At 43.9% G+C, this 18,516-nt stretch overlaps 1 protein-coding gene across 3 annotated transcripts; it reads left to right on the forward strand.

Annotated features, from left to right (window-relative positions):
• Positions 1-3,397: 3,397 nt before the first annotated feature.
• LOC139348461 (kinesin-like protein KIF2A) lies at positions 3,398-18,516 on the forward strand. Of its 3 annotated transcripts, none has more exons than XM_070988612.1 (21): positions 3,398-3,605; positions 4,513-4,607; positions 5,266-5,385; positions 6,145-6,199; positions 6,639-6,758; positions 7,946-8,046; positions 8,591-8,686; positions 8,947-9,001; positions 9,197-9,359; positions 10,356-10,446; positions 10,520-10,583; positions 10,672-10,763; positions 11,259-11,401; positions 11,484-11,688; positions 12,161-12,271; positions 12,367-12,434; positions 13,674-13,763; positions 15,219-15,363; positions 15,783-15,884; positions 16,372-16,507; positions 17,087-18,516. In XM_070988612.1, exons 1-21 carry the CDS (start codon positions 3,545-3,547, stop codon positions 17,170-17,172), a joined length of 2,199 nt encoding a protein of 732 aa, XP_070844713.1. In that variant the 5' UTR covers positions 3,398-3,544; the 3' UTR covers positions 17,173-18,516. The 3 variants fall into 3 exon arrangements, with proteins under 3 accessions (XP_070844713.1, XP_070844715.1, XP_070844714.1); XM_070988613.1 differs by having other exon boundaries at positions 3,475-3,605; positions 4,411-4,607; XM_070988614.1 differs by lacking the exon at positions 13,674-13,763.

Here is an 18,516-nt window from a genome sequence, read left to right on the forward strand (position 1 = left end):
ATCCATGATTGCAAAGTAGATCCCTTGCATGGGATATTGGTATGTAAAATAATGCGAATGATCTGCAGAAATATGTATGCATGCGTAGCTGGTCTGGATTCAGGAGCATGTTTCTGGTGACAGTGAAATGTCACCAGTAGTTTGGTGAAATGAAAGGCTTCTGCATCCTTTCAGTGAAGCATAATTGCACAGAAAACGCAATTAAATTTGTCACATTTTCATTGTATGACATGCTCCACTGTACTCGAACCCCCTATTCAGGAGCACACTTAGACGCAGCAGCAGCACAATAATGCGTGTCCATTAATCCTCTAGAAAGCAAACAAACAGAAAAAAGCACTCTCACAAGTCTGACGGGGGAGCCTGTGGTTGCTGGGGAAACGCCTACGAGAGACAGTGATGGCCGACACCTCAGGGACCGGATGGACTGATGGGTAGCAAGGGGATGTATTTGTGTGAGTGTGTGTGTGTTGAGAGAGAGAGTGTGTGTGTTTGTTAATGACAGTGTGAACAAGTTGAGGAGGAAGTCTTCAGTCATCTGGGTGGATGGATGGTACACAGGGGGAGTGACAGCTTCAGTACAGCTTTGGCTGGGCTTTAAGAGGGTGGTGGGCGGGTGGGGGCCGCTGTGGCAGCCTGACAGATGTTTGGATTGGTGGGTGCATCTCTACAGTCTCGAGGAATTTGTTTTTATTTTGGTGATGGTGCAACATGATCTATTACGTCACAAATGTTGGCAGTTAAAGAATCTGCATTTGACTTATTGTCAGTAAATTCCATAAAAGACCAAAAAACAGCAAAGAATTGATCCAGTTAATTGCAAATATCTTATTCGTCTGTGCTGTAGACCTGTGGTCCCTTTAACACAAAGTAATGTGAATCATCACTCATCTCATCTCGTCTGCTGGTTGTGTCCACTTCAAACATCCAAAGGTTTCTTTAGGAAATGTCAGTTTGTTGGTTGATCTGTAACTTTGGTAAAGACTGAAATCTCAGTAATCATTGGATGGATTTCCACAAAATAACATTCAGCCAATACATTCCCACCTGCCTCAGCTGTACGTTGTGCTTGGTGCTCATTAGAAAATATTAGCATGCTAATGTGCTAAATTAAGATGGTGACCATCTTCCAACTTTATTCTTAACCATCTAATAAATTAATGCCACATTTCAGTCACTGACATAAACCTTGATTATTAAAAACACAGAAAGAGCAGAAACACATCAATGAGCAGCACATGAACACACACACTGATTTATTCTGCCACAAACACTTGCTACAGCACTACATGTGGATTAATCCGCCGCTGAAAATAGTCCCAAACAAACACTATTTCCTCCTGCTTGAGTCATGTTTGCTGGAAACCGTAGTGCCCAGCTGCTTCAGGAAATGACTTAATCAATACCAAATACCTTAACCAATGAGTAGCAGCAGCCCTGCCCTGTCAGCGTCCGTGAAGACTAGATTTTTAATACAAAATCTTCCTTTAGGCAAATCCATGAGAACATGAAGGGACTGCTTTATGTGATATGAACTTATCGGTGACACAGAAGACATCTTCATTCACACACGTGTGAGATAATAAACTAAACCAACCACTTGAACTATAAAGAATACATTAATTTCTCACCATGAAAATCATAAAAATAAAACTGAAATATCACAAGTATTTCTGAATTGTAGAGAGATTTATTTGCTCAGCAGTGTTACTAATTGACCCCATAGTTTATTTTATTTAGCTTGTCCTTTCTTTTCCCTGTTGAAGCTGTTTGTTATTCACAAATAAAAACTAAAACATGCAGACACAAAGTGCACTGGACAACAGAAACTAACGAACACATACAATATCAGAGGAGAGTTATAGAGCAGCGAGTAGAGTGTGTAGTTCACTGGCTCATCTGCTGATCCTGAAACAGGCCTCTGCTGCCACCCAGTGTTCAGCAAGAGGACGACAGAAACCATCAGCACTAAGTAAGAAATCAATAGATCTACACAATGTTTACATGATTGCAAAATGAACTGAAATGCACTAACAGGAGCTCTAATTGGCCGGCTGTTGACCTCTGACCTGACCACGCTACTGCCTTAATTTCTTTAGTTTTTAAGGGCACAGCAAGCAGCAATGAAGTACAAACTGTAAATATTAAATAGAATTTGGCAGGAAGACACATCTATCTATCTATCTATCTATCTATCTATCTATCTATCTATCTATCTATCTATCTATCTATCTATCGTTTTAATGTGTGATTTTATTTCATTCAGTATAAAAATCCTGTAAACAGCCATTTTTCTGCATTGAAGACTTTTCATATTTTAAGGACTTTTTCCTGATCATACTTTCACTTGAGTAACATTTTGAATGCAGGATACTTGTAACAGAGTATTTTTACAGTATGGTATTGGTACTTTTACTTAAGTAAAGGATCTGAATACTTCTTCACTGCTGATTAAATGTTCATGTTCAAAGACTCAAGTTAACAGACTGTTTTATCCTCGATACTGTAGTTAAACACATGTAAGCCTTTGCGAAGCTGCTGGGATTATGTGGATGTTCTGTACTATCAACAAACTCCTCTGAGGAGTCTCCATCCTCCAGTACACAATGTTGGCCTGAACATTTGCTCCAAAGATTAATATTTCATGTCACAAGCTGAGGACAGAAGAGCAAAGAGAGCGAGACAAGCGAACACACATCTGCAGTGAAGAGTAAAATGAAAGCTACAAAAACAAACAAACCAACAGGTGTGTGCGTGTGTTCCTCAGCTCAGGTGGTAATATCAAAGAGGTGAACCCGCTCCATCCTCTATGAGCGACTGAGCCTTTCCAGGACACCCCTTATCTCAAGATACTATTTTATTGACAAATGAGACCATATAAGACAAGTCAGGTGAAGAATTAATAAACAGAGGTTAAACAAAGTAAATGTAGTAAAGATAAAAGTATTATTCACTAGGCTGAGGGATTTAAACAGTTCCACTGGAAAAGGTGAAAATTTAGTCAGTGATTTGCAAGACTTCCATAGAACAACAAGTTAATCACATATTGGATTATCATGGTAATGCTCAATATCTTTAAAGTTGAAAGAATAGAGTTGACCTTGAAAATGAGACTCTAGATGTGTCCAGAAATTTAAGGATATTTAAAATATGTGAGAGATGGTTCCTTTACTATGTTTACAAAAGGTAGAAGAGCTGTATTTTAGGTAAAAAAAAAAAATAGAAATGTACTTCCTTTGCCTTGTTCTAAATAGCCAAAACCTTCTCCAGATTATGTCAAGATGACACCTCCAGGAAAACTTTGCTGTCGGAGCAGCTTCTCTCCTCCTCCGCCTGTATTTATGTCGGGATGCGCCTCACCTCCATCTCTTCTGAGCGACATCCTCCGCGCATGCGCAGCGGCTCGCTCTCCTCTCCTGTGATTGACCGCTGGTGACCTCAGCTTCTGCAGCGGCGCGCAACTTGGCCGGGCTTAGCACACGCGCACACGCAGGCACGGACGCACGCGCGCCCGCCCGCAGAAGACACCGCACGAGGAGCAGAGATGGCCGGGATTTTCGGGAAGATCTTCGTGGGCATCTACGTGGAGATAAAACGGAGCGACGGTACGTAGCTAGCTCCACACATACATACACACACACGCGCGCCGCTCTCCGTCCGGCGGGTCCGGAGCTAACGTTACCGCTCACCGCAGCGGGGTGTCGTTCTTAGCTAGCAGGCTGCTACATCATCGTTTTCACCGTGATGTCGCGTTAAAAACCCGGGCAGTGAAACGTTAGAGCCTTAAAACCAACGCAAATGGCGTTTTCTGTCACGCTGCTGTCGACTGTCAGTGAAGTAGACGCACGCTGGACAGCCGGCCGGGAGGGGGAGCGGCCGCCCGGGCGGGCGGGTCCGTCCACCTGTGCGGTTCTCCGGCTAAAAATGACACCTGCCCTGCCTCCCTCTGTCCGCACTGTCCCCCTCACTGCATCATGGCTGAAAGCCCTCCAGTGCCGCTGACTGCATCAGCCTGCGCTGCATCCCCCAGCAGTGGCCTGTGGATCGCGGGCTGATGGATGGCTGCGTGCACGGGGCCTCTCCCCTCTGACTGCATCCCGTCCCACTGCCTCAAAAATAGCCTGTTTTTCACGTGCTTCATGTGTGTCAGACAGTCTGGCTGCCAAGAATCCAATTAACAGGCAGTAAACGGCAGCCAGTGAGGCTGAGTGTGACACCGTGAATGACAGGGGAAAGTCTTATCATCATCCATCATGAGCCACACCCATTAGCATCCCAGTATCCTGATTTCAGGGTTGAACAGGGACTGCAGGAATCCAACATGTTTGCACTGATGTCGTGTTTTTCCCTTTCTGAAGTGATCTCAGAGATGAGTTTGGCTCACTGGATGCGTTAATGTCTGATTCACAGCAGCAGGTGTTACCCTATAGGCGTTGACTGCACAGTCCCATGCAGCAGCAGCAGCAGCAGCACAGAGCAGGTCTAGCATCTCTTCACATCCTCTCTCTGCAGGACGGATCCACCAGGCGATGGTCACATCGCTGCACGAGGACAACGAGAGCGTGACGGTGGAGTGGATCGAGAACGGAGACACCAAAGGGAAAGAGGTGCAGCTGCCGCCAACTTCCTGCGTTATGTACCTGAATGCTCTCATCAGTCAGGCTCAACAAATCCTTTATTATTCTTAATGTGCGTTCAGTGTGTCTGGAAAATAATATCTGGCATCCAGACACGTTTAAATTAACACGCACTCCTGTCTGTGAGTACCATAGATATCAGTTTGACTGCAAAGGTTCCTATAGCCATCTGAGATAAACAAGATTTTTCAGATGTAAAGATGTCGTTCATCAGGAGGAAGAGCTGAAACCAGAAGTCTTCCACAGCCATAGAAAAAATTATAAAGATTAAATCTTGGATGTCAAATTTGATGTCTTTTAATTTGGAACATTTTTAAATGATGCTCTATGTTTGTGCCTCTGTTGTGTTTCATCTCGGATGATGTCACTTCCTGTCTGGCTCTGTAGGTTGTTTGCACGTCACTCTTTTGTGGTGGCGCGAGCTGCAGATGGAGGGCAGGAAGTGATTTCTGTACAGGAAGCTCTGTAACACATGCTAACGATGTTTTGTGTTGTTTATGGTTGTTCAGATCGATCAAACTGAGACTCCACTGGAGCTTTTATGGAGTGCCGAATGCTGTTAATAAGGGTGAAAACGATTAAATAAAGCTCACAATAACATGCATCTCTGCCTTTTCTCCTGCCTCAGATTGACCTGGAGAGCGTCTTCGCTCTGAATCCAGATGTTGCTCCTGACGAGGAGATACCACAGAGTCCTGAGGCTCCTCTTCCTCCCTCCAGTGTTTCCAAAACCAGCAAACTCCCCAAGGTCTGCTCCCCAGCAGCTGTTATCAATGATCAGCCATGACGCGATCGTATAAGATCACATCATCGGTGGTTATTATTGTTCCTCGTTTGAAGAGAACATGAAGTTTTTGTTCAGCTTCAGGTCATTTTTGTGAGTCAGTGTTTTGTCTTCAGTGTCGACGGTGCAGCTTTGCTTTTGACTTTGCTGGAACATTGTTGGCACAGTTTGCATGTGTGGATACGCTTTCTGGTCTAACTCCTTCATATGCACCTGCACCGTCCACACACACACACAGGTCGACTCTGCAGTATTTTCTTCATTCACGGTGTTTGCTTATATAACTGGCCAACACAGAAGTTGAGTTTTACTCAGATACTCCATGTTAAAGTACCTTATTACTTGATATTTTTTTTTATTAATGTGCACCTGAGACTCAGATGATTTAAAAACTTTGATTTGACAGATTTTCAAAGTAAATTTGAAACAAACTGACCAGTTCTGCAAGCTGTGGTTCATTTACTGCATATATAATATCCACCATATAATGGCCCATATGAATAGAAGTCAACCCCTGAGTCACTCGTAAAAAAGCTGCGTGTTACTGATGTCAAAGATGATTGATTATGGAGCCTCACTGCACTACAGAATCTGATGTTCCAATTGACTTTTTAGGGAGCATTTATGACCACAGTAATAAAGTTTTTTCATGAAATGTCCGAGCAGTGAGCAGAAATGACACCTGTCTTACTAATCTGTAATCTTTCTGTGTTTTCATTTCAGACCAGACGGATCACAGCGATACCCAAGTCTGAGAACGCTCCACGGGAGAACAGAGGTATGTTTGATTTTAGTCGGATTTTCAAAATAAGACTCAGTTTCTATCGTATCTTGACCAGGTTCTGGTCTTATACTGGTGACACACAGTTCCAGCCTCTGGATTACTGGAGTTGTGATCAGATCCAGATGTTATGAACGCATTGAGCTGCTGTGGCCGTCAGAGCTGATGCTGCACTGCTGCGTCTGCATGTCTGAGGCAAAGTAACGTCATTGAGCTTCATCATGTGCTTCTTCTTTTGTCTTTTTCCTCACAAACCAAAACCTTCTTATTTGTGTGTGCGAAGCAGACAACACAGACCATCTGAACAGGAATGGAACCAGCACATTTTTGTTTAAAGAAGTCAATAATAACTGACTAATAACTGACTGATCATTTCAGCTCTAAAGCTATCTAAAGCTCTATGCATAGCAGTTTCACACAGATTATTGCTCCTCAGCTGCCGCAGTGGGAACCACCCGGGCCCGTCCCAGCCAGCACAGCCAGCCTGCAGATCCGCCTCCACCGGCCATCGCCCCGCAGACTGCCCTCAGCCAGTCGCTGCTGCAGCAGCAGAACGGTAACACGGCCCTCCTTCTGCGTTATGCATGTCAGGGGCTCTTCAGGTCCGCAGGCCTGAGGTTTTCTAACCGCTCGTGTAGTTGGAGGTAGTTTCCAAGTGTGTGCGTGTTGTTATTTTCTGGTGGAGGGTGTGTGTCCGAGGTGATGTCATGCGTCCACACAGCTGTGAGCGCGAGGGCGTCAAAGGCTCTTTCACAGTCGCTCGCCCGTTTGGCTTCAGGACTTGGACTCATACTACAGCATTTGTTTTAGCTCTCAGCTGTGGCTGTCGGATTAGCATAAACACACGCGACGGTGGAAATCAAGTCTTCACATTTAACTGTCAAAGGATTTCATGTGCAGAGCTGCAGAATCACTTCAAAGAATGAGATTCTCCTTTTTTACTGGCAGTAAATCCCAGTAAAAAAAGCAAAACCAGCAGTGAATGTGTGTCCACAGCCTGACACCTCATCCCTCTGTGCCACAGAGCTCTAAAACCAGCAGGCAGATGCTTTGATTCAGCACAAACAGTAATGTCCTCTGTTCCTAATGTATTATCAGAAATGTACTTTAAGTATCAAGAGTAAAACTACTGTCAGTTGTCATATTATGGATTTGTTACATGTTATTATTATTATTAACATTATGCTACGTGTTATTATACTGATCATTCGTATGTAAAATCTTAAAGCTGCTGCACGCCTCCACCCACAGCTGTTTCACTGACATCACCTGTTCACGCTTGATTGACACCTGCCACCCTCATGTTGATGTTGTAGTACCTGCTCAGTCTGTTATTGCTCTTATTGATACAACCTCGCCTGACTGAGAGGACAGAATGATGAGGACACCTGAGTGTGTGTGCTTTCCACCCCTTGCACTGGGTGACATGAGCACACACACACACACACACACACACACACACACACACACACTGTTCTGCTGCCACAAATACTCACCAGAGCACCAAATGTGGATTAATCCGCCGCTAAAAATAGTCCCCAACAAATGCTCTGTTTCCTCACGTGTGAATAATTTGTGCTAAAAACTGCAGCGAGCAGCTGTTCCAGGAAATTATTTTGCATTTTGTTGAAACAAAATGATATGAGAGGGATTATTTTATGACTCCAAACGTTGTTTGATATCAGAATCCTGCCCAGTACACCTGTAAATACCTGTGTGTGTGATTCATTTGATTACTTTCAGCACGGAGAAAATCAAACTGTGTGAAGGAAGTAGAGAAACTGCAGGAGAAGCGAGAGAAGAGACGACTTCAGCAACAAGAGCTGAGAGAGAAGAGGGCACAGGTGAGGCGCAAACACACATATATGTATATGTGCATGTACACACACAGCGTCTCAGGTGTGCAAAGGATAATTCCTCCACACAAACTGTCTCATGCTTCACCTTCACGTTCACGTCTGTTCTCAGTGTTTGTGAACTGGAGGTTTCGACCTGTATTAGGATTGGTTTCTGGATTATGACATGAAGTCATGCTCATGCAAACCGAGCTTTAAGGTGCAGGAACAAGAGAAGAACTGTGTTTTTGACGTGGGAGGAACTTCCCTTTTCCTGTCAGGTGTTTGTTTGCATGTGTTGCAGGTTGAGTTGCTAATTAACCTGCTGCTCAGACGGTCAGTGATGTGAAATTTAACAAAAAAAGCACCTTCAGACCTCAGGCTGAATTTGGGTCGTGTGCAGAAGTCTAGTGAGATCATTTACTTTGCAGAAGAAATGCATGACTTTTCTCTGCTGTGACTGTATAAATTTCAAACAATTACAAAATTCACAGCGTTTATTGGCTTGTTCAGAGTCAGAGTCATGTCATACTTGTGTGTTTGTTCATTTCAGGAGGTGGACGTCAATTTACCAAACTATGAAATCATGTGTATGATCAGAGACTTCAGAGCCAGTCTGGACTACAGGCCTCTAACCAGTAACGATCTGGTAAGTCTGGTTTAGAGCCATGTTTCCTGATTCAGCGTTACACACTTAAATCTTTCAAAAAAAAAAAAAAAAAAGTCATGTGGCTCAGTTGATAGAAGCAGGTTCGCACTAAACTTTACATTTTTCCAACCCTGAAGCTGTTTGAGAGGAGCTCAAAGGGGAAAAGCTGCAGTGTTGATCGGCTAAATGTCCAAACAGAGGCTGTTGTTAACGTCTCGTACGAGTGTGTTCACACTTCAGTTTATCTGCTGATGTTTCAGATCGAGGAGCACAGAATATGTGTATGCGTTCGCGCTCGTCCACTCAATAAAAAAGGTGAGAGCTCCTTTATTCTGCGTGTGTTCAGAGACCAGTTTATTTATTTTAATTTTTATTCTACCAGTAATACTCTGCATGTACCAACTGCACAGATCCTGACTTCATATTCAGTCGTGTCGTCTCTGAAGTTGTCTCCTTTGACTCGCACGTTGACGGGTGGACAAACTGAACGTCTTGTCCGTGTCTCTTCAGAGCTGTCCGTGAAGGATCTGGATGTGATCACCATTCCCAGCAAGGACGTGGTGATGGTCCATGAGCCCAAGCAGAAGGTCGACCTGACCCGCTACCTGGAGAACCAGACCTTCCGATTCGACTACGCCTTCGATGAGAACTCGACCAATGAAATGGTTTACAGGTGATGGATTATCTACGGAAGCCCAAAATGTCCAATATTAAATGAACTGACAAACACAACACATTATGAGCTAAATGTGAAAAACTATAAACTATTAAAACTCAACAAATTAAGTTACTTCATCAATTTTCATTTCCCATAAGAACTTTTATTTCATGTTTTATTTCCAGTTTCATTTCATACTGATGCTTTTCATTAATGTTCTTTCAACCAATCACGTCCCTTCCTTCTCTTTGCTAACAGCTGCAAAGTTTAGCCAGTTAGCTCCTGTTAGCTAGAGCAATAACAGTGCTGACTTTACTCTGAATTAGCTAACGAGAGGCCACTGTAGAGTAAATAAATATGACAGACAGAAGCCTCTGTAGCTTTTAAGCCTTAGCTTAACAAAACTGTTCATGCTACCTAGCTTGTGAGTGAGTTTGTGTTGTCATTGTTAGCTAGCTCCTGTTGGCTTCAGGAACATCGTAAGAATCAAAAGCTGCTTAGTGAATTAACTAGCTAATGTTAGCAGCTGTTTCTTCGATGCTGAGTGCTAAACGAAGCTAACAACCTCACCTAGCTCATTAACCACCTACGATAGTAGCACGTGTAGCTTTGTTAAGCTAAATAAATAAAATATGATGTTTTCTGTGTTTATTTACAGCAGCAGTGAGATAGTTGATTCAGAATTACTTTGATATTGCTGTTGCTCCAGCTAACAGGTGCTAAATCTGGTAGCAGCTAGCTTGCTCGCTTAAGAGAAGCAGGAGGCATGTGATTGGCTGAAAGGTGAGAGGGCAGTCACTGTCAGCAGAGGTGACATCATGAAATAAAGACCGACTCATTTCCATGAAAAATGTTATTCTTTTGTTATTTAAAGTGCTGTGCCAAGTGTGTGAAGCACTTTTAGCAGATTATTTTCTTTATTCTTTCTCGAGAATCATTTTATCCACTTTTCATTCTGATTGTCCTGAAGTGAGGACGAGTGACAGCAGCACTTCTGTCTTCTGCTCACAGGTTCACTGCTCAGCCGCTGGTTGAGACCATTTTTGAGAGGGGGATGGCGACCTGCTTCGCATACGGACAAACTGGAAGTGGAAAAACACATGTGAGTGCTTTTTAGGGAGGAGGATTTATGTGTCACTGCCCTGTTCCTGTTTGAACTCGTATCTCCCTTCCAGACGATGGGAGGAGACTTTTCGGGAAAGAACCAGGACTGCTCTAAAGGGATCTATGCACTCTCTGGTTAGTTCCTCCCTAACTTCTTCACCTTCGCTGCTGGTTGTCTCCATTTGGCTCAATTTAAGTCTGTCTTTCTTCTTTCTTTGTGCAGCCAGAGACGTCTTTCTCATGTTGAAGAAGCCAAATTACAAGAAGTTGGATCTCCAAATCTTTGCCACATTTTTTGAGATTTACAGCGGGAAGGCAAGTGTCTCTGGGTGTCCCACAACCGCCAATCATTATATTAATATTTATGTCCTGTTTGGAGACTGCAGGGTGTCAATACTTTAGACATGTTTTGTCCGTCTGTAAGAGCACACATGCTAACTGGGGGTGTAGTGAAAGAAGATACCCAAGATGCACAGCAGTAAGCGCTGAAAAACAATTGGATAGTGCTCACTAGCATAATTTCACTTTGCTTTTAGTACTAATTAATAAATATTATCATGCTAACATGCTACACAACCATGTTTGCTAATGTAAATTATACCTGTTAAACATCAGTATGTTGGCATTGTTATGTTAGCCTGCTGACTTTAGCTTTTACCTCCAATTTATTAGTCTGTTGTCCTACTCTGAGGTTAGTTTTAGCGTCTGTGAGTCGTAGCTTTGTTCCAGGACCCCGTGTGTTGGCTTGTCGCAGCCCTGACAGGAACAGATGTCAGGTGAAACACTCAACCACTGCGTTTGCCTTCAAAGGTGTTTGACCTGCTAAACCGCAAAGCCAAGCTACGGGTGCTGGAGGACGGGAAGCAGCAGGTGCAGGTGGTGGGGCTGCAGGAGAGGGAGGTGAAGTGCACAGAGGACGTCCTCAAACTCATCGAAGTGGGAAACAGCTGCAGGTAAAACAGCAGGAAGTGCAGTTAGCGGAGTGGAAAGTGTGGACTGGCCCTCAGGAATAAGCTCTGGGTTTTTTTCCTTCAGGACCTCCGGTCAGACCTCAGCCAACGCTCACTCCTCTCGGAGCCATGCTGTGTTCCAGATCATCCTGCGTCGACGGGGGAAGATGCACGGGAAGTTCTCCCTCATCGACCTGGCAGGGAACGAAAGGGGGGCGGACACGTCCAGCGCTGACCGCCAGACTCGCCTCGAAGGAGCGGAGATCAACAAGAGCCTGCTGGCACTAAAGGTCTCCACCTCAGCACAGTAGAGTCAGCGAGGAGCTTATTCAGGCTCACCAGGAGGGGTGGGCGATAGGCCTAAATCACCTGTCACTGTACATGTCATTTTACATCATGGTGTCGCGGTGGTTTTGGAAATTCAATGAAGAAATGATGTAAAATAACCACAGCGTACCAAACGTAGTCACATTTGATTATTTTCCTCTTTATTTGGAACTTCCATATAAACAAAAACAACACGAGACAACAAAATCATTTCTAAAAACATCTGAGATGCTTGAAAAGGTCACATTTCAGTCAGGAAAGAAGACCAGCAGACAGATCTCAACGCTCTGTGGTCGATGCTAAAACATCCTCACGGAGCAAAAGCTGCCTGATTGCTGTACAGTTCAGGAAAAATGTCAGCCATCAGTTCAAACTGGACTAAATTTTGTTGAAAACTCTGTTTCTGTGTTTGACGTCATTGCTGTCTGTCTGCAGGAGTGCATTCGAGCTCTGGGCAGAAACAAACCTCACACTCCCTTCAGAGCCAGCAAGTTAACCCAAGTGCTGAGGGACTCCTTCATAGGAGAGAACTCCAGAACATGCATGGTAAGACAGAAGCATTATGGGAATTAAGACGTTTAACCGTCTCGGATGAAGTCTTGATGAACGCTGATCTACGTCTCTGATGCTTCCCCGCACAGATCGCGACCATCTCTCCTGGAATGGCGTCATGTGAAAACACCCTGAACACGCTGAGATACGCCAACAGGTAAAACACGATAATCTGACAGAACAGCTTTTATTTCACAGCGTAACGTTTATTGAAAATTAGATTTCAAGAAGGTGTTTCTGTGTTTTGAGAAACAAGGACTTGATGTAACACTTGAAGGAGCAGTTTAGCTGTTGGACATCGTTAGCTTAGCACGGTCATTGGTCTCTTTCACGTTAACGTAAACACACGTCTTCACTAAACATCTCTGCTGACAGGAAGTCCACAGCAGCCTGATGCTTTACAGAGTCAGATTCAGTCCACAGCGTTTCCTTTCATACCCAGACGGCTGCAGAGTGACGTGTCATCACTCTATCTTTATTCACCTCAGTTAAATCAATTTTCAGTTACATTTCTGCATTTAAGAATCAATGCAAAGCTTCATCTAACAGCTGTGATTTGTCCACAGGCCTGACAGTACATAGAGTAATATTAATTACAATTTCTGATTGATTAGTTGAGCATTGATGGATTTTCGCCGTGCAAAAAGGTGGAAAATACAACACTGATATTTTATCATTAGGGATCGTTCCTAAGAGCTGTTTCATTTTTGATCTAGTTCCCAGTCAGCAAAATACCTGCAGGTATTAAACTCAGACGCTAACGAATATCATGGTTATTATCTCACATCATCACCTCTTCATCCTTGTTTTGGTCACAGAGAACTTAAAGGTAGCAGCTTCTTATTTTAAGCCGACTGTAGCTGTGGCTAATTAACTGCTAACAGGAAGAAGTTTGTCTGGTTTGTGGGTTTGATGGTGAGGAGCTGCTGAAAGTGACCCAAAACAATGAGCTAAAACAGGCTAAAAGGCTGGAGCTGAACCATTGGTCAGTCTTAGTTAAGGTTGCGGCGGGATGCAGGTTTCACCTTGAAATGAAAATTCCCGATTTTACGATCATAGAATCTGTGTTTTCTACCCTGAATTCTACCCTGTTCGTGTTATTTTAAAAATACAGGACATTATTTTGTGTCACCCAAAAACGCTTCTGTTTGTCCTTTAAGGCTCACTGTAACTGATGATAGTAGTAATAATAGTATTTGTGTAATATTGTGATATTTTCTGAGACGTACCGTGACCTTGGTGTCCCTGTTTGTCTTCTGTCTCCTCACATGTCCGTCCCATCTAAAGTAAATGAATGTGAGACTGGTTACACAACATAACCCTCTCCTGTCTCTTCTTCTTCTTCTTCTTCTTCTTCTGCGGTTGTGTCTTTCTGCCTCTCCCGCCGTGTCTCCAGAGTAAAGGAGTTTGGAATAAGTCCCTCAGACATTCCCTTCTCCCAGAGCGGGGGCGGAGGGGGTCGCTCTGAGCTCTCCCCCACCTATGAGTACGATCGCATTCTGCTGCACGACAAGCTGCCGCCATGCTGGCATGTGATGTCGCCCTCATTCTCCATTAGTAACCGCTTTTTGTTGCTTCCACTCAGAAGTTACCCGAAACCACGCAGAGCCTACAGGGAGTGATCAGGATAACTGCCAATAATCTGGATGATCAATAAATCCCATGAAAGGACCAAAACCAATAAATTGATCCTAACAGGCGCTGCGTGCGTTTCAAAGCCTGATTCATCTCATTCCTCTGAGCCTCTGATTATAGTTTATACGCCATCCTGATGCCAAGTGTTGCTTTTGTAAACGGAAGTTATGACTAAATATCGTGACGAGAACGAGACCAGACGCAACGTAAATGCTGGTCATGTGAAGATAACTATGATTAAATACATAATGCAACAATGCTGACGAATAAAATCGAGACTAAATGTGGTTTACAAAATAAAAACTCTGCTAAAACGCCTCTTCATTTTCGTCAGTTTCATTTAAAACAATTTAACAGAATTTTTATTTTGTAAACCACATTTAGTCTCCTTTTTATTTGTCAACAATGTTGCATTATATATTTAATCTTCGTTATCGTCACGTGACCAGCATTTACGTCTCGTCTCGTTTTCGTCACGTGATAAAGGTTCGTTGACGACGATATTTAGTCATAATTTTCATTGACGAAAGCAACACTACTGATGCCCCAAATACTGGCTGGGATTAATCCGCTGCTGAAAATAGTCCCCAACGAATGCATTAAAAACTACAGCAACCCATTGGTTTGGGACATTACTGAACGTTTGTCTTCAGTAGGAACCAATGAGCTTTGGTCTGAGATCCTTAGACAGGAAGTCAGAAACTGAGAGACCAATTAACAAACTGTTGGTTTTGGTCTTTTCACCTGATTTGTTGACGATAACAAAAACAGAAACTATCATCGGCCATCCTCACACACTTAGAGTCGATGTCATTTTAACTAAGTGAATACCTTCATTGTGGAGACACAAATTATTTCTCCTTACTAGCTGAGTAATGTCTTGAAACGTGTCTGGAGGGGACCTTTAATGATGGCAGCTGACCTGCAGGCCACCAAACTCCTCCATGCATTCAGTGTATTTTAGGAAGATTCGTCCAAACTGCTGCATCACTTCATCCTACAGTTAGTCGACGGGTTAACTTCTGCCTGTTCACTCATTTTTTGTTCATTTTGCATCAACATTTTTCCCCGCTGTCCATCATCTTTTAATTTTAATTTTCCAGGCGTGATTTGACCCCAAACCTGCACGGACTCACTCTGTTTTGTTTGTTGCTCCTCTGGCACGCTGAGCATTTTCACCTGCAACATGTCTGCGTATTGCATGCGACCACCAACCTGTTAGCTGCCTGCTGCTCGACATCAGACGCCTCAGCGGTCGCTGCGGCAGCCATGTTGTTATTGACAAGCAGCACCGATGTGTTGTCAGGGTGAAGGAGCTCACCGTGGACCCCGCGGCGGCGATGGACAGCCGTCAGGGAGGACACGTCACCCAGCTGGAGGTGCTGGAGGCTCAGTGGGGCGTCGGGAGCTCTCCGCAGAGGGACGACCTGAAGCTGCTCTGCGAACAGAACGTAAGACGAGCTCAGCCACTTCGAGGGGTGCATGTTGGTTTCACATACAGTCATTCTTCTTCTTACTGACAGAAAGCAGAACTTCACCTCATTCAAAAGTCCATTAACATTTAAGTCCAGCATCCAAACAGAGTCTTCCTCAACACTGTCAGCTGGATCTCTTCATATGTTCAGTATTTGTTTTTAGCTGGTTAGAATTTGCACTCTGAATCTACAGGAACTGCAGCTCAAAGTGCTTCACCACAAAGGAAACACATGCCCCAAGAGACAGAATAAATGTGATGGACTTTGTCCGCCATCATTGACACAGCAAGCGCATTGAGTATAAAGAGGAGGAACGATTCCTGGAGCTGACAGCAGTTTGTGTAAGCAGAAAGTCTCCAGACTGCAGATTTTCAGTGTCAGTTTGTTCTCTGCAGGAGGAAGAAGTTTCCCCGCAGCTCTTCACTTTCCACGAAGCCGTGTCTCAGCTGGTGGAGATGGAGGAGCAGGTGCTGGAGGACCACCGGGCGGTGTTCCAGGTACAGAACAGCCTCTACTTTAAACGTGTTCAAGTGCAGACAGGCTGGCTGAAGCACAATATAGATCAGAGGGTGTGGACATGGAGAAATTCACTCTCAGCGAATCACATCACTCGCCTCATCGCAGCTGAGCCAATCACAGGGACGCAAGACAACAGCTCAGCAAACGAAGAGACGCTTCGTCAGGATGGTGCACGACAAGAACGCAGCAGCTCAGATCTGCAGCCAGGTGGTGTTAAAACGAAGCCAGAAATACACTAAAGACACAATAATAGGTTGTTTTCACAGAGAGTTCAGAAGAAGACTGCGATGCAGGAATGTCAAGGTAAAGAAATCCAAACAGCCCAAATAATCCGAATGAACAGACTCGTTCCCTCGAGTGGTCCATGTCTGAGCTCACGTGATCTCTAGACGTTAACGGCAGGTTCAACTTCCCATTCTGCTCATCGCTGCCACGTCTCTGTTAAAGTACAGCTTGTCTTTACAGGAGTCGATCCGCTGGCTGGAAGACGAGAAGGTGCTTTTAGAAATGACGGAGGAGGTCGACTACGACGTCGAGTCGTTCGCAACCCAGCTGGAGCAGATCCTGGACCAGAAGATCGACATCCTCACCGAGCTGAGAGGTAAAGATGAACGCGAACACGTCGGCGTCGTGTCTGAACGAGACCAGGTTGGATGTTTTCAAGTTTCAGGAACAGAAACTTCCTGTTCGTCTTTAACTAATTTATTAACTCAGTCTTCGTCTGTTATGCACAAAAACTGTTCAATAAACCATGAAAAACTGCGAAAGAGCAGATTTTAAGTCCATTAAAACTCTTCCATCCTGGTTCAACCAGAGCAGGAGGATAAAAACCATCCGACCACAGTAACAATCAGAGCAACGGTGTTCGTTCACGCAGCTGCACCGACGAATAACTGAATAGCAGGAAGAAGGAACGGTCATTCAGTGCTTCTGCACTTTCGGATCTCATAAAACATGCAGCGAAATTTCCTCTCGTATAACATTAAACACTGAGCAGGTCGAGCATCATTCATCATCAGTAATCAACAGCAAAATTAAGCATTTTCAATCTGCACATAAAGCGACGTGATTGGAAATGCTAAAAACTCGTATTCCCATCATGTTTCTGCCATCGTTTGTTTGATCGGCGCTCTCAGCTGCATCGTCTCTTTAACCTTTCATTTTAAACTCTCTCTTTCAGATAAAGTCAAGTCTTTCCGCTCTGCACTCCAGGAAGAGGAGCAAGCTAGCCAACAGATAACCCCCAAGAGGCCTCGTGCGCTATAGACACGCATTAAATCTCTGATATTTCACTGTAATATTCACTTGATTCTGAAAGGTGAAGTCCTGCCGCTGAGGAAGTGACTGTCGATGAACAGCTCAGCTTTGATTTTCTGACTTTCTGTCTCACCTCAGTCACACCTGGTGTTGAAATGTAAACTGTCAGGGCGCCGCGATTAGAGCTGCCCGACCACATCTGGACGCCGTCTGGCTCGCGTTGTGTTCGGATCTTACATGTAAACACAATCTATGCCACAGATCCTGAAAGAGACAGGCCTCTAATTACTGACTAGACGTCTATTCTGTACTGTGAAAGTGACAAAAGATGTGTTTTTTTTGGCAGAACTTTGTGAAAAAAAGACAATACGGGTTGAAATGAAATAACTGCATGTGCAGCTTTAACAAAGCACATAATTTATCAAGTCACAGAGCAGCGACAGCGTACTGCAACACGCTGGAACAAACTGACACGACAGTTTTATACAAAGGAAGGAATAACTTCAAGTGTTACGTTTGCCAAATTTACAAGAGGGGACGTATTATTGAGGATTTTTCGCAGACAGCATTTTGCAAAGTTCAGAAAGTTTCCCCAAACTCAGCAACTCTTAAATCTCTGGTTTTTTCAAGGGAGCCTGGGGCTGGTTAGCCGCCACCTCAGACGACTCACGCACAGGTTTTGCTCTGGAGGACAGATCTGATCTCAGTTAAATAAACCAGATGTGAACGCAGTCCGGATCACGAGTTCAGACACAGAACCATTTTAACACCAGGTGTAGATGTGGTGTCTGCGTTTGGTCTCTGTTCAACCTCTTTGCTGTACAGGCTGCCATCGCTTCCCATCATGCATCCGTCCACCCGTCAAACCAAAGAGCAGACCGTCTTTGCTCTTCCATCCTGTGAAGTGTATTTACAAGGTTTTGTATGTGTGATGAGTCACAAGTGCTTTGTTTTAAACAAGAAAGGTGAATAATTATTGGTTTTAAATACATTTTTATAAGGTCAATCATGGCTTATCCTCACTTTGGCCAATTTTATAAACAACTTTTGCCATTTTGTGCAATATTTGGAGGATTTTCTTCCTGTTCTTCCCCTTGTTTCAGCTCAGGGGTGAACAGGAAACGTGGAGTTTGTGTGTAAAATGAGCCAACGTGTGTTTGTGTTGATACTCTGTGTAATATATGTCTGACTGAGAGGAAGCTTAAAGTACAAACTAACCCTGCATTACATGAATTGACCTAATGGGGGCACTATAATCAAAGACAAAGCAACTGATATCCAAGTGTTCCACACATCAATGACAAGCAGTTTTTAATTTGCCAAAATAAAGAAAAGTTTCTTCTTGTTGCTGTA

Source organism: Chaetodon trifascialis, chromosome 20 (genome assembly GCF_039877785.1).
Source record: "Chaetodon trifascialis isolate fChaTrf1 chromosome 20, fChaTrf1.hap1, whole genome shotgun sequence".
Classification (NCBI taxonomy): domain Eukaryota; kingdom Metazoa; phylum Chordata; class Actinopteri; order Chaetodontiformes; family Chaetodontidae; genus Chaetodon; species Chaetodon trifascialis.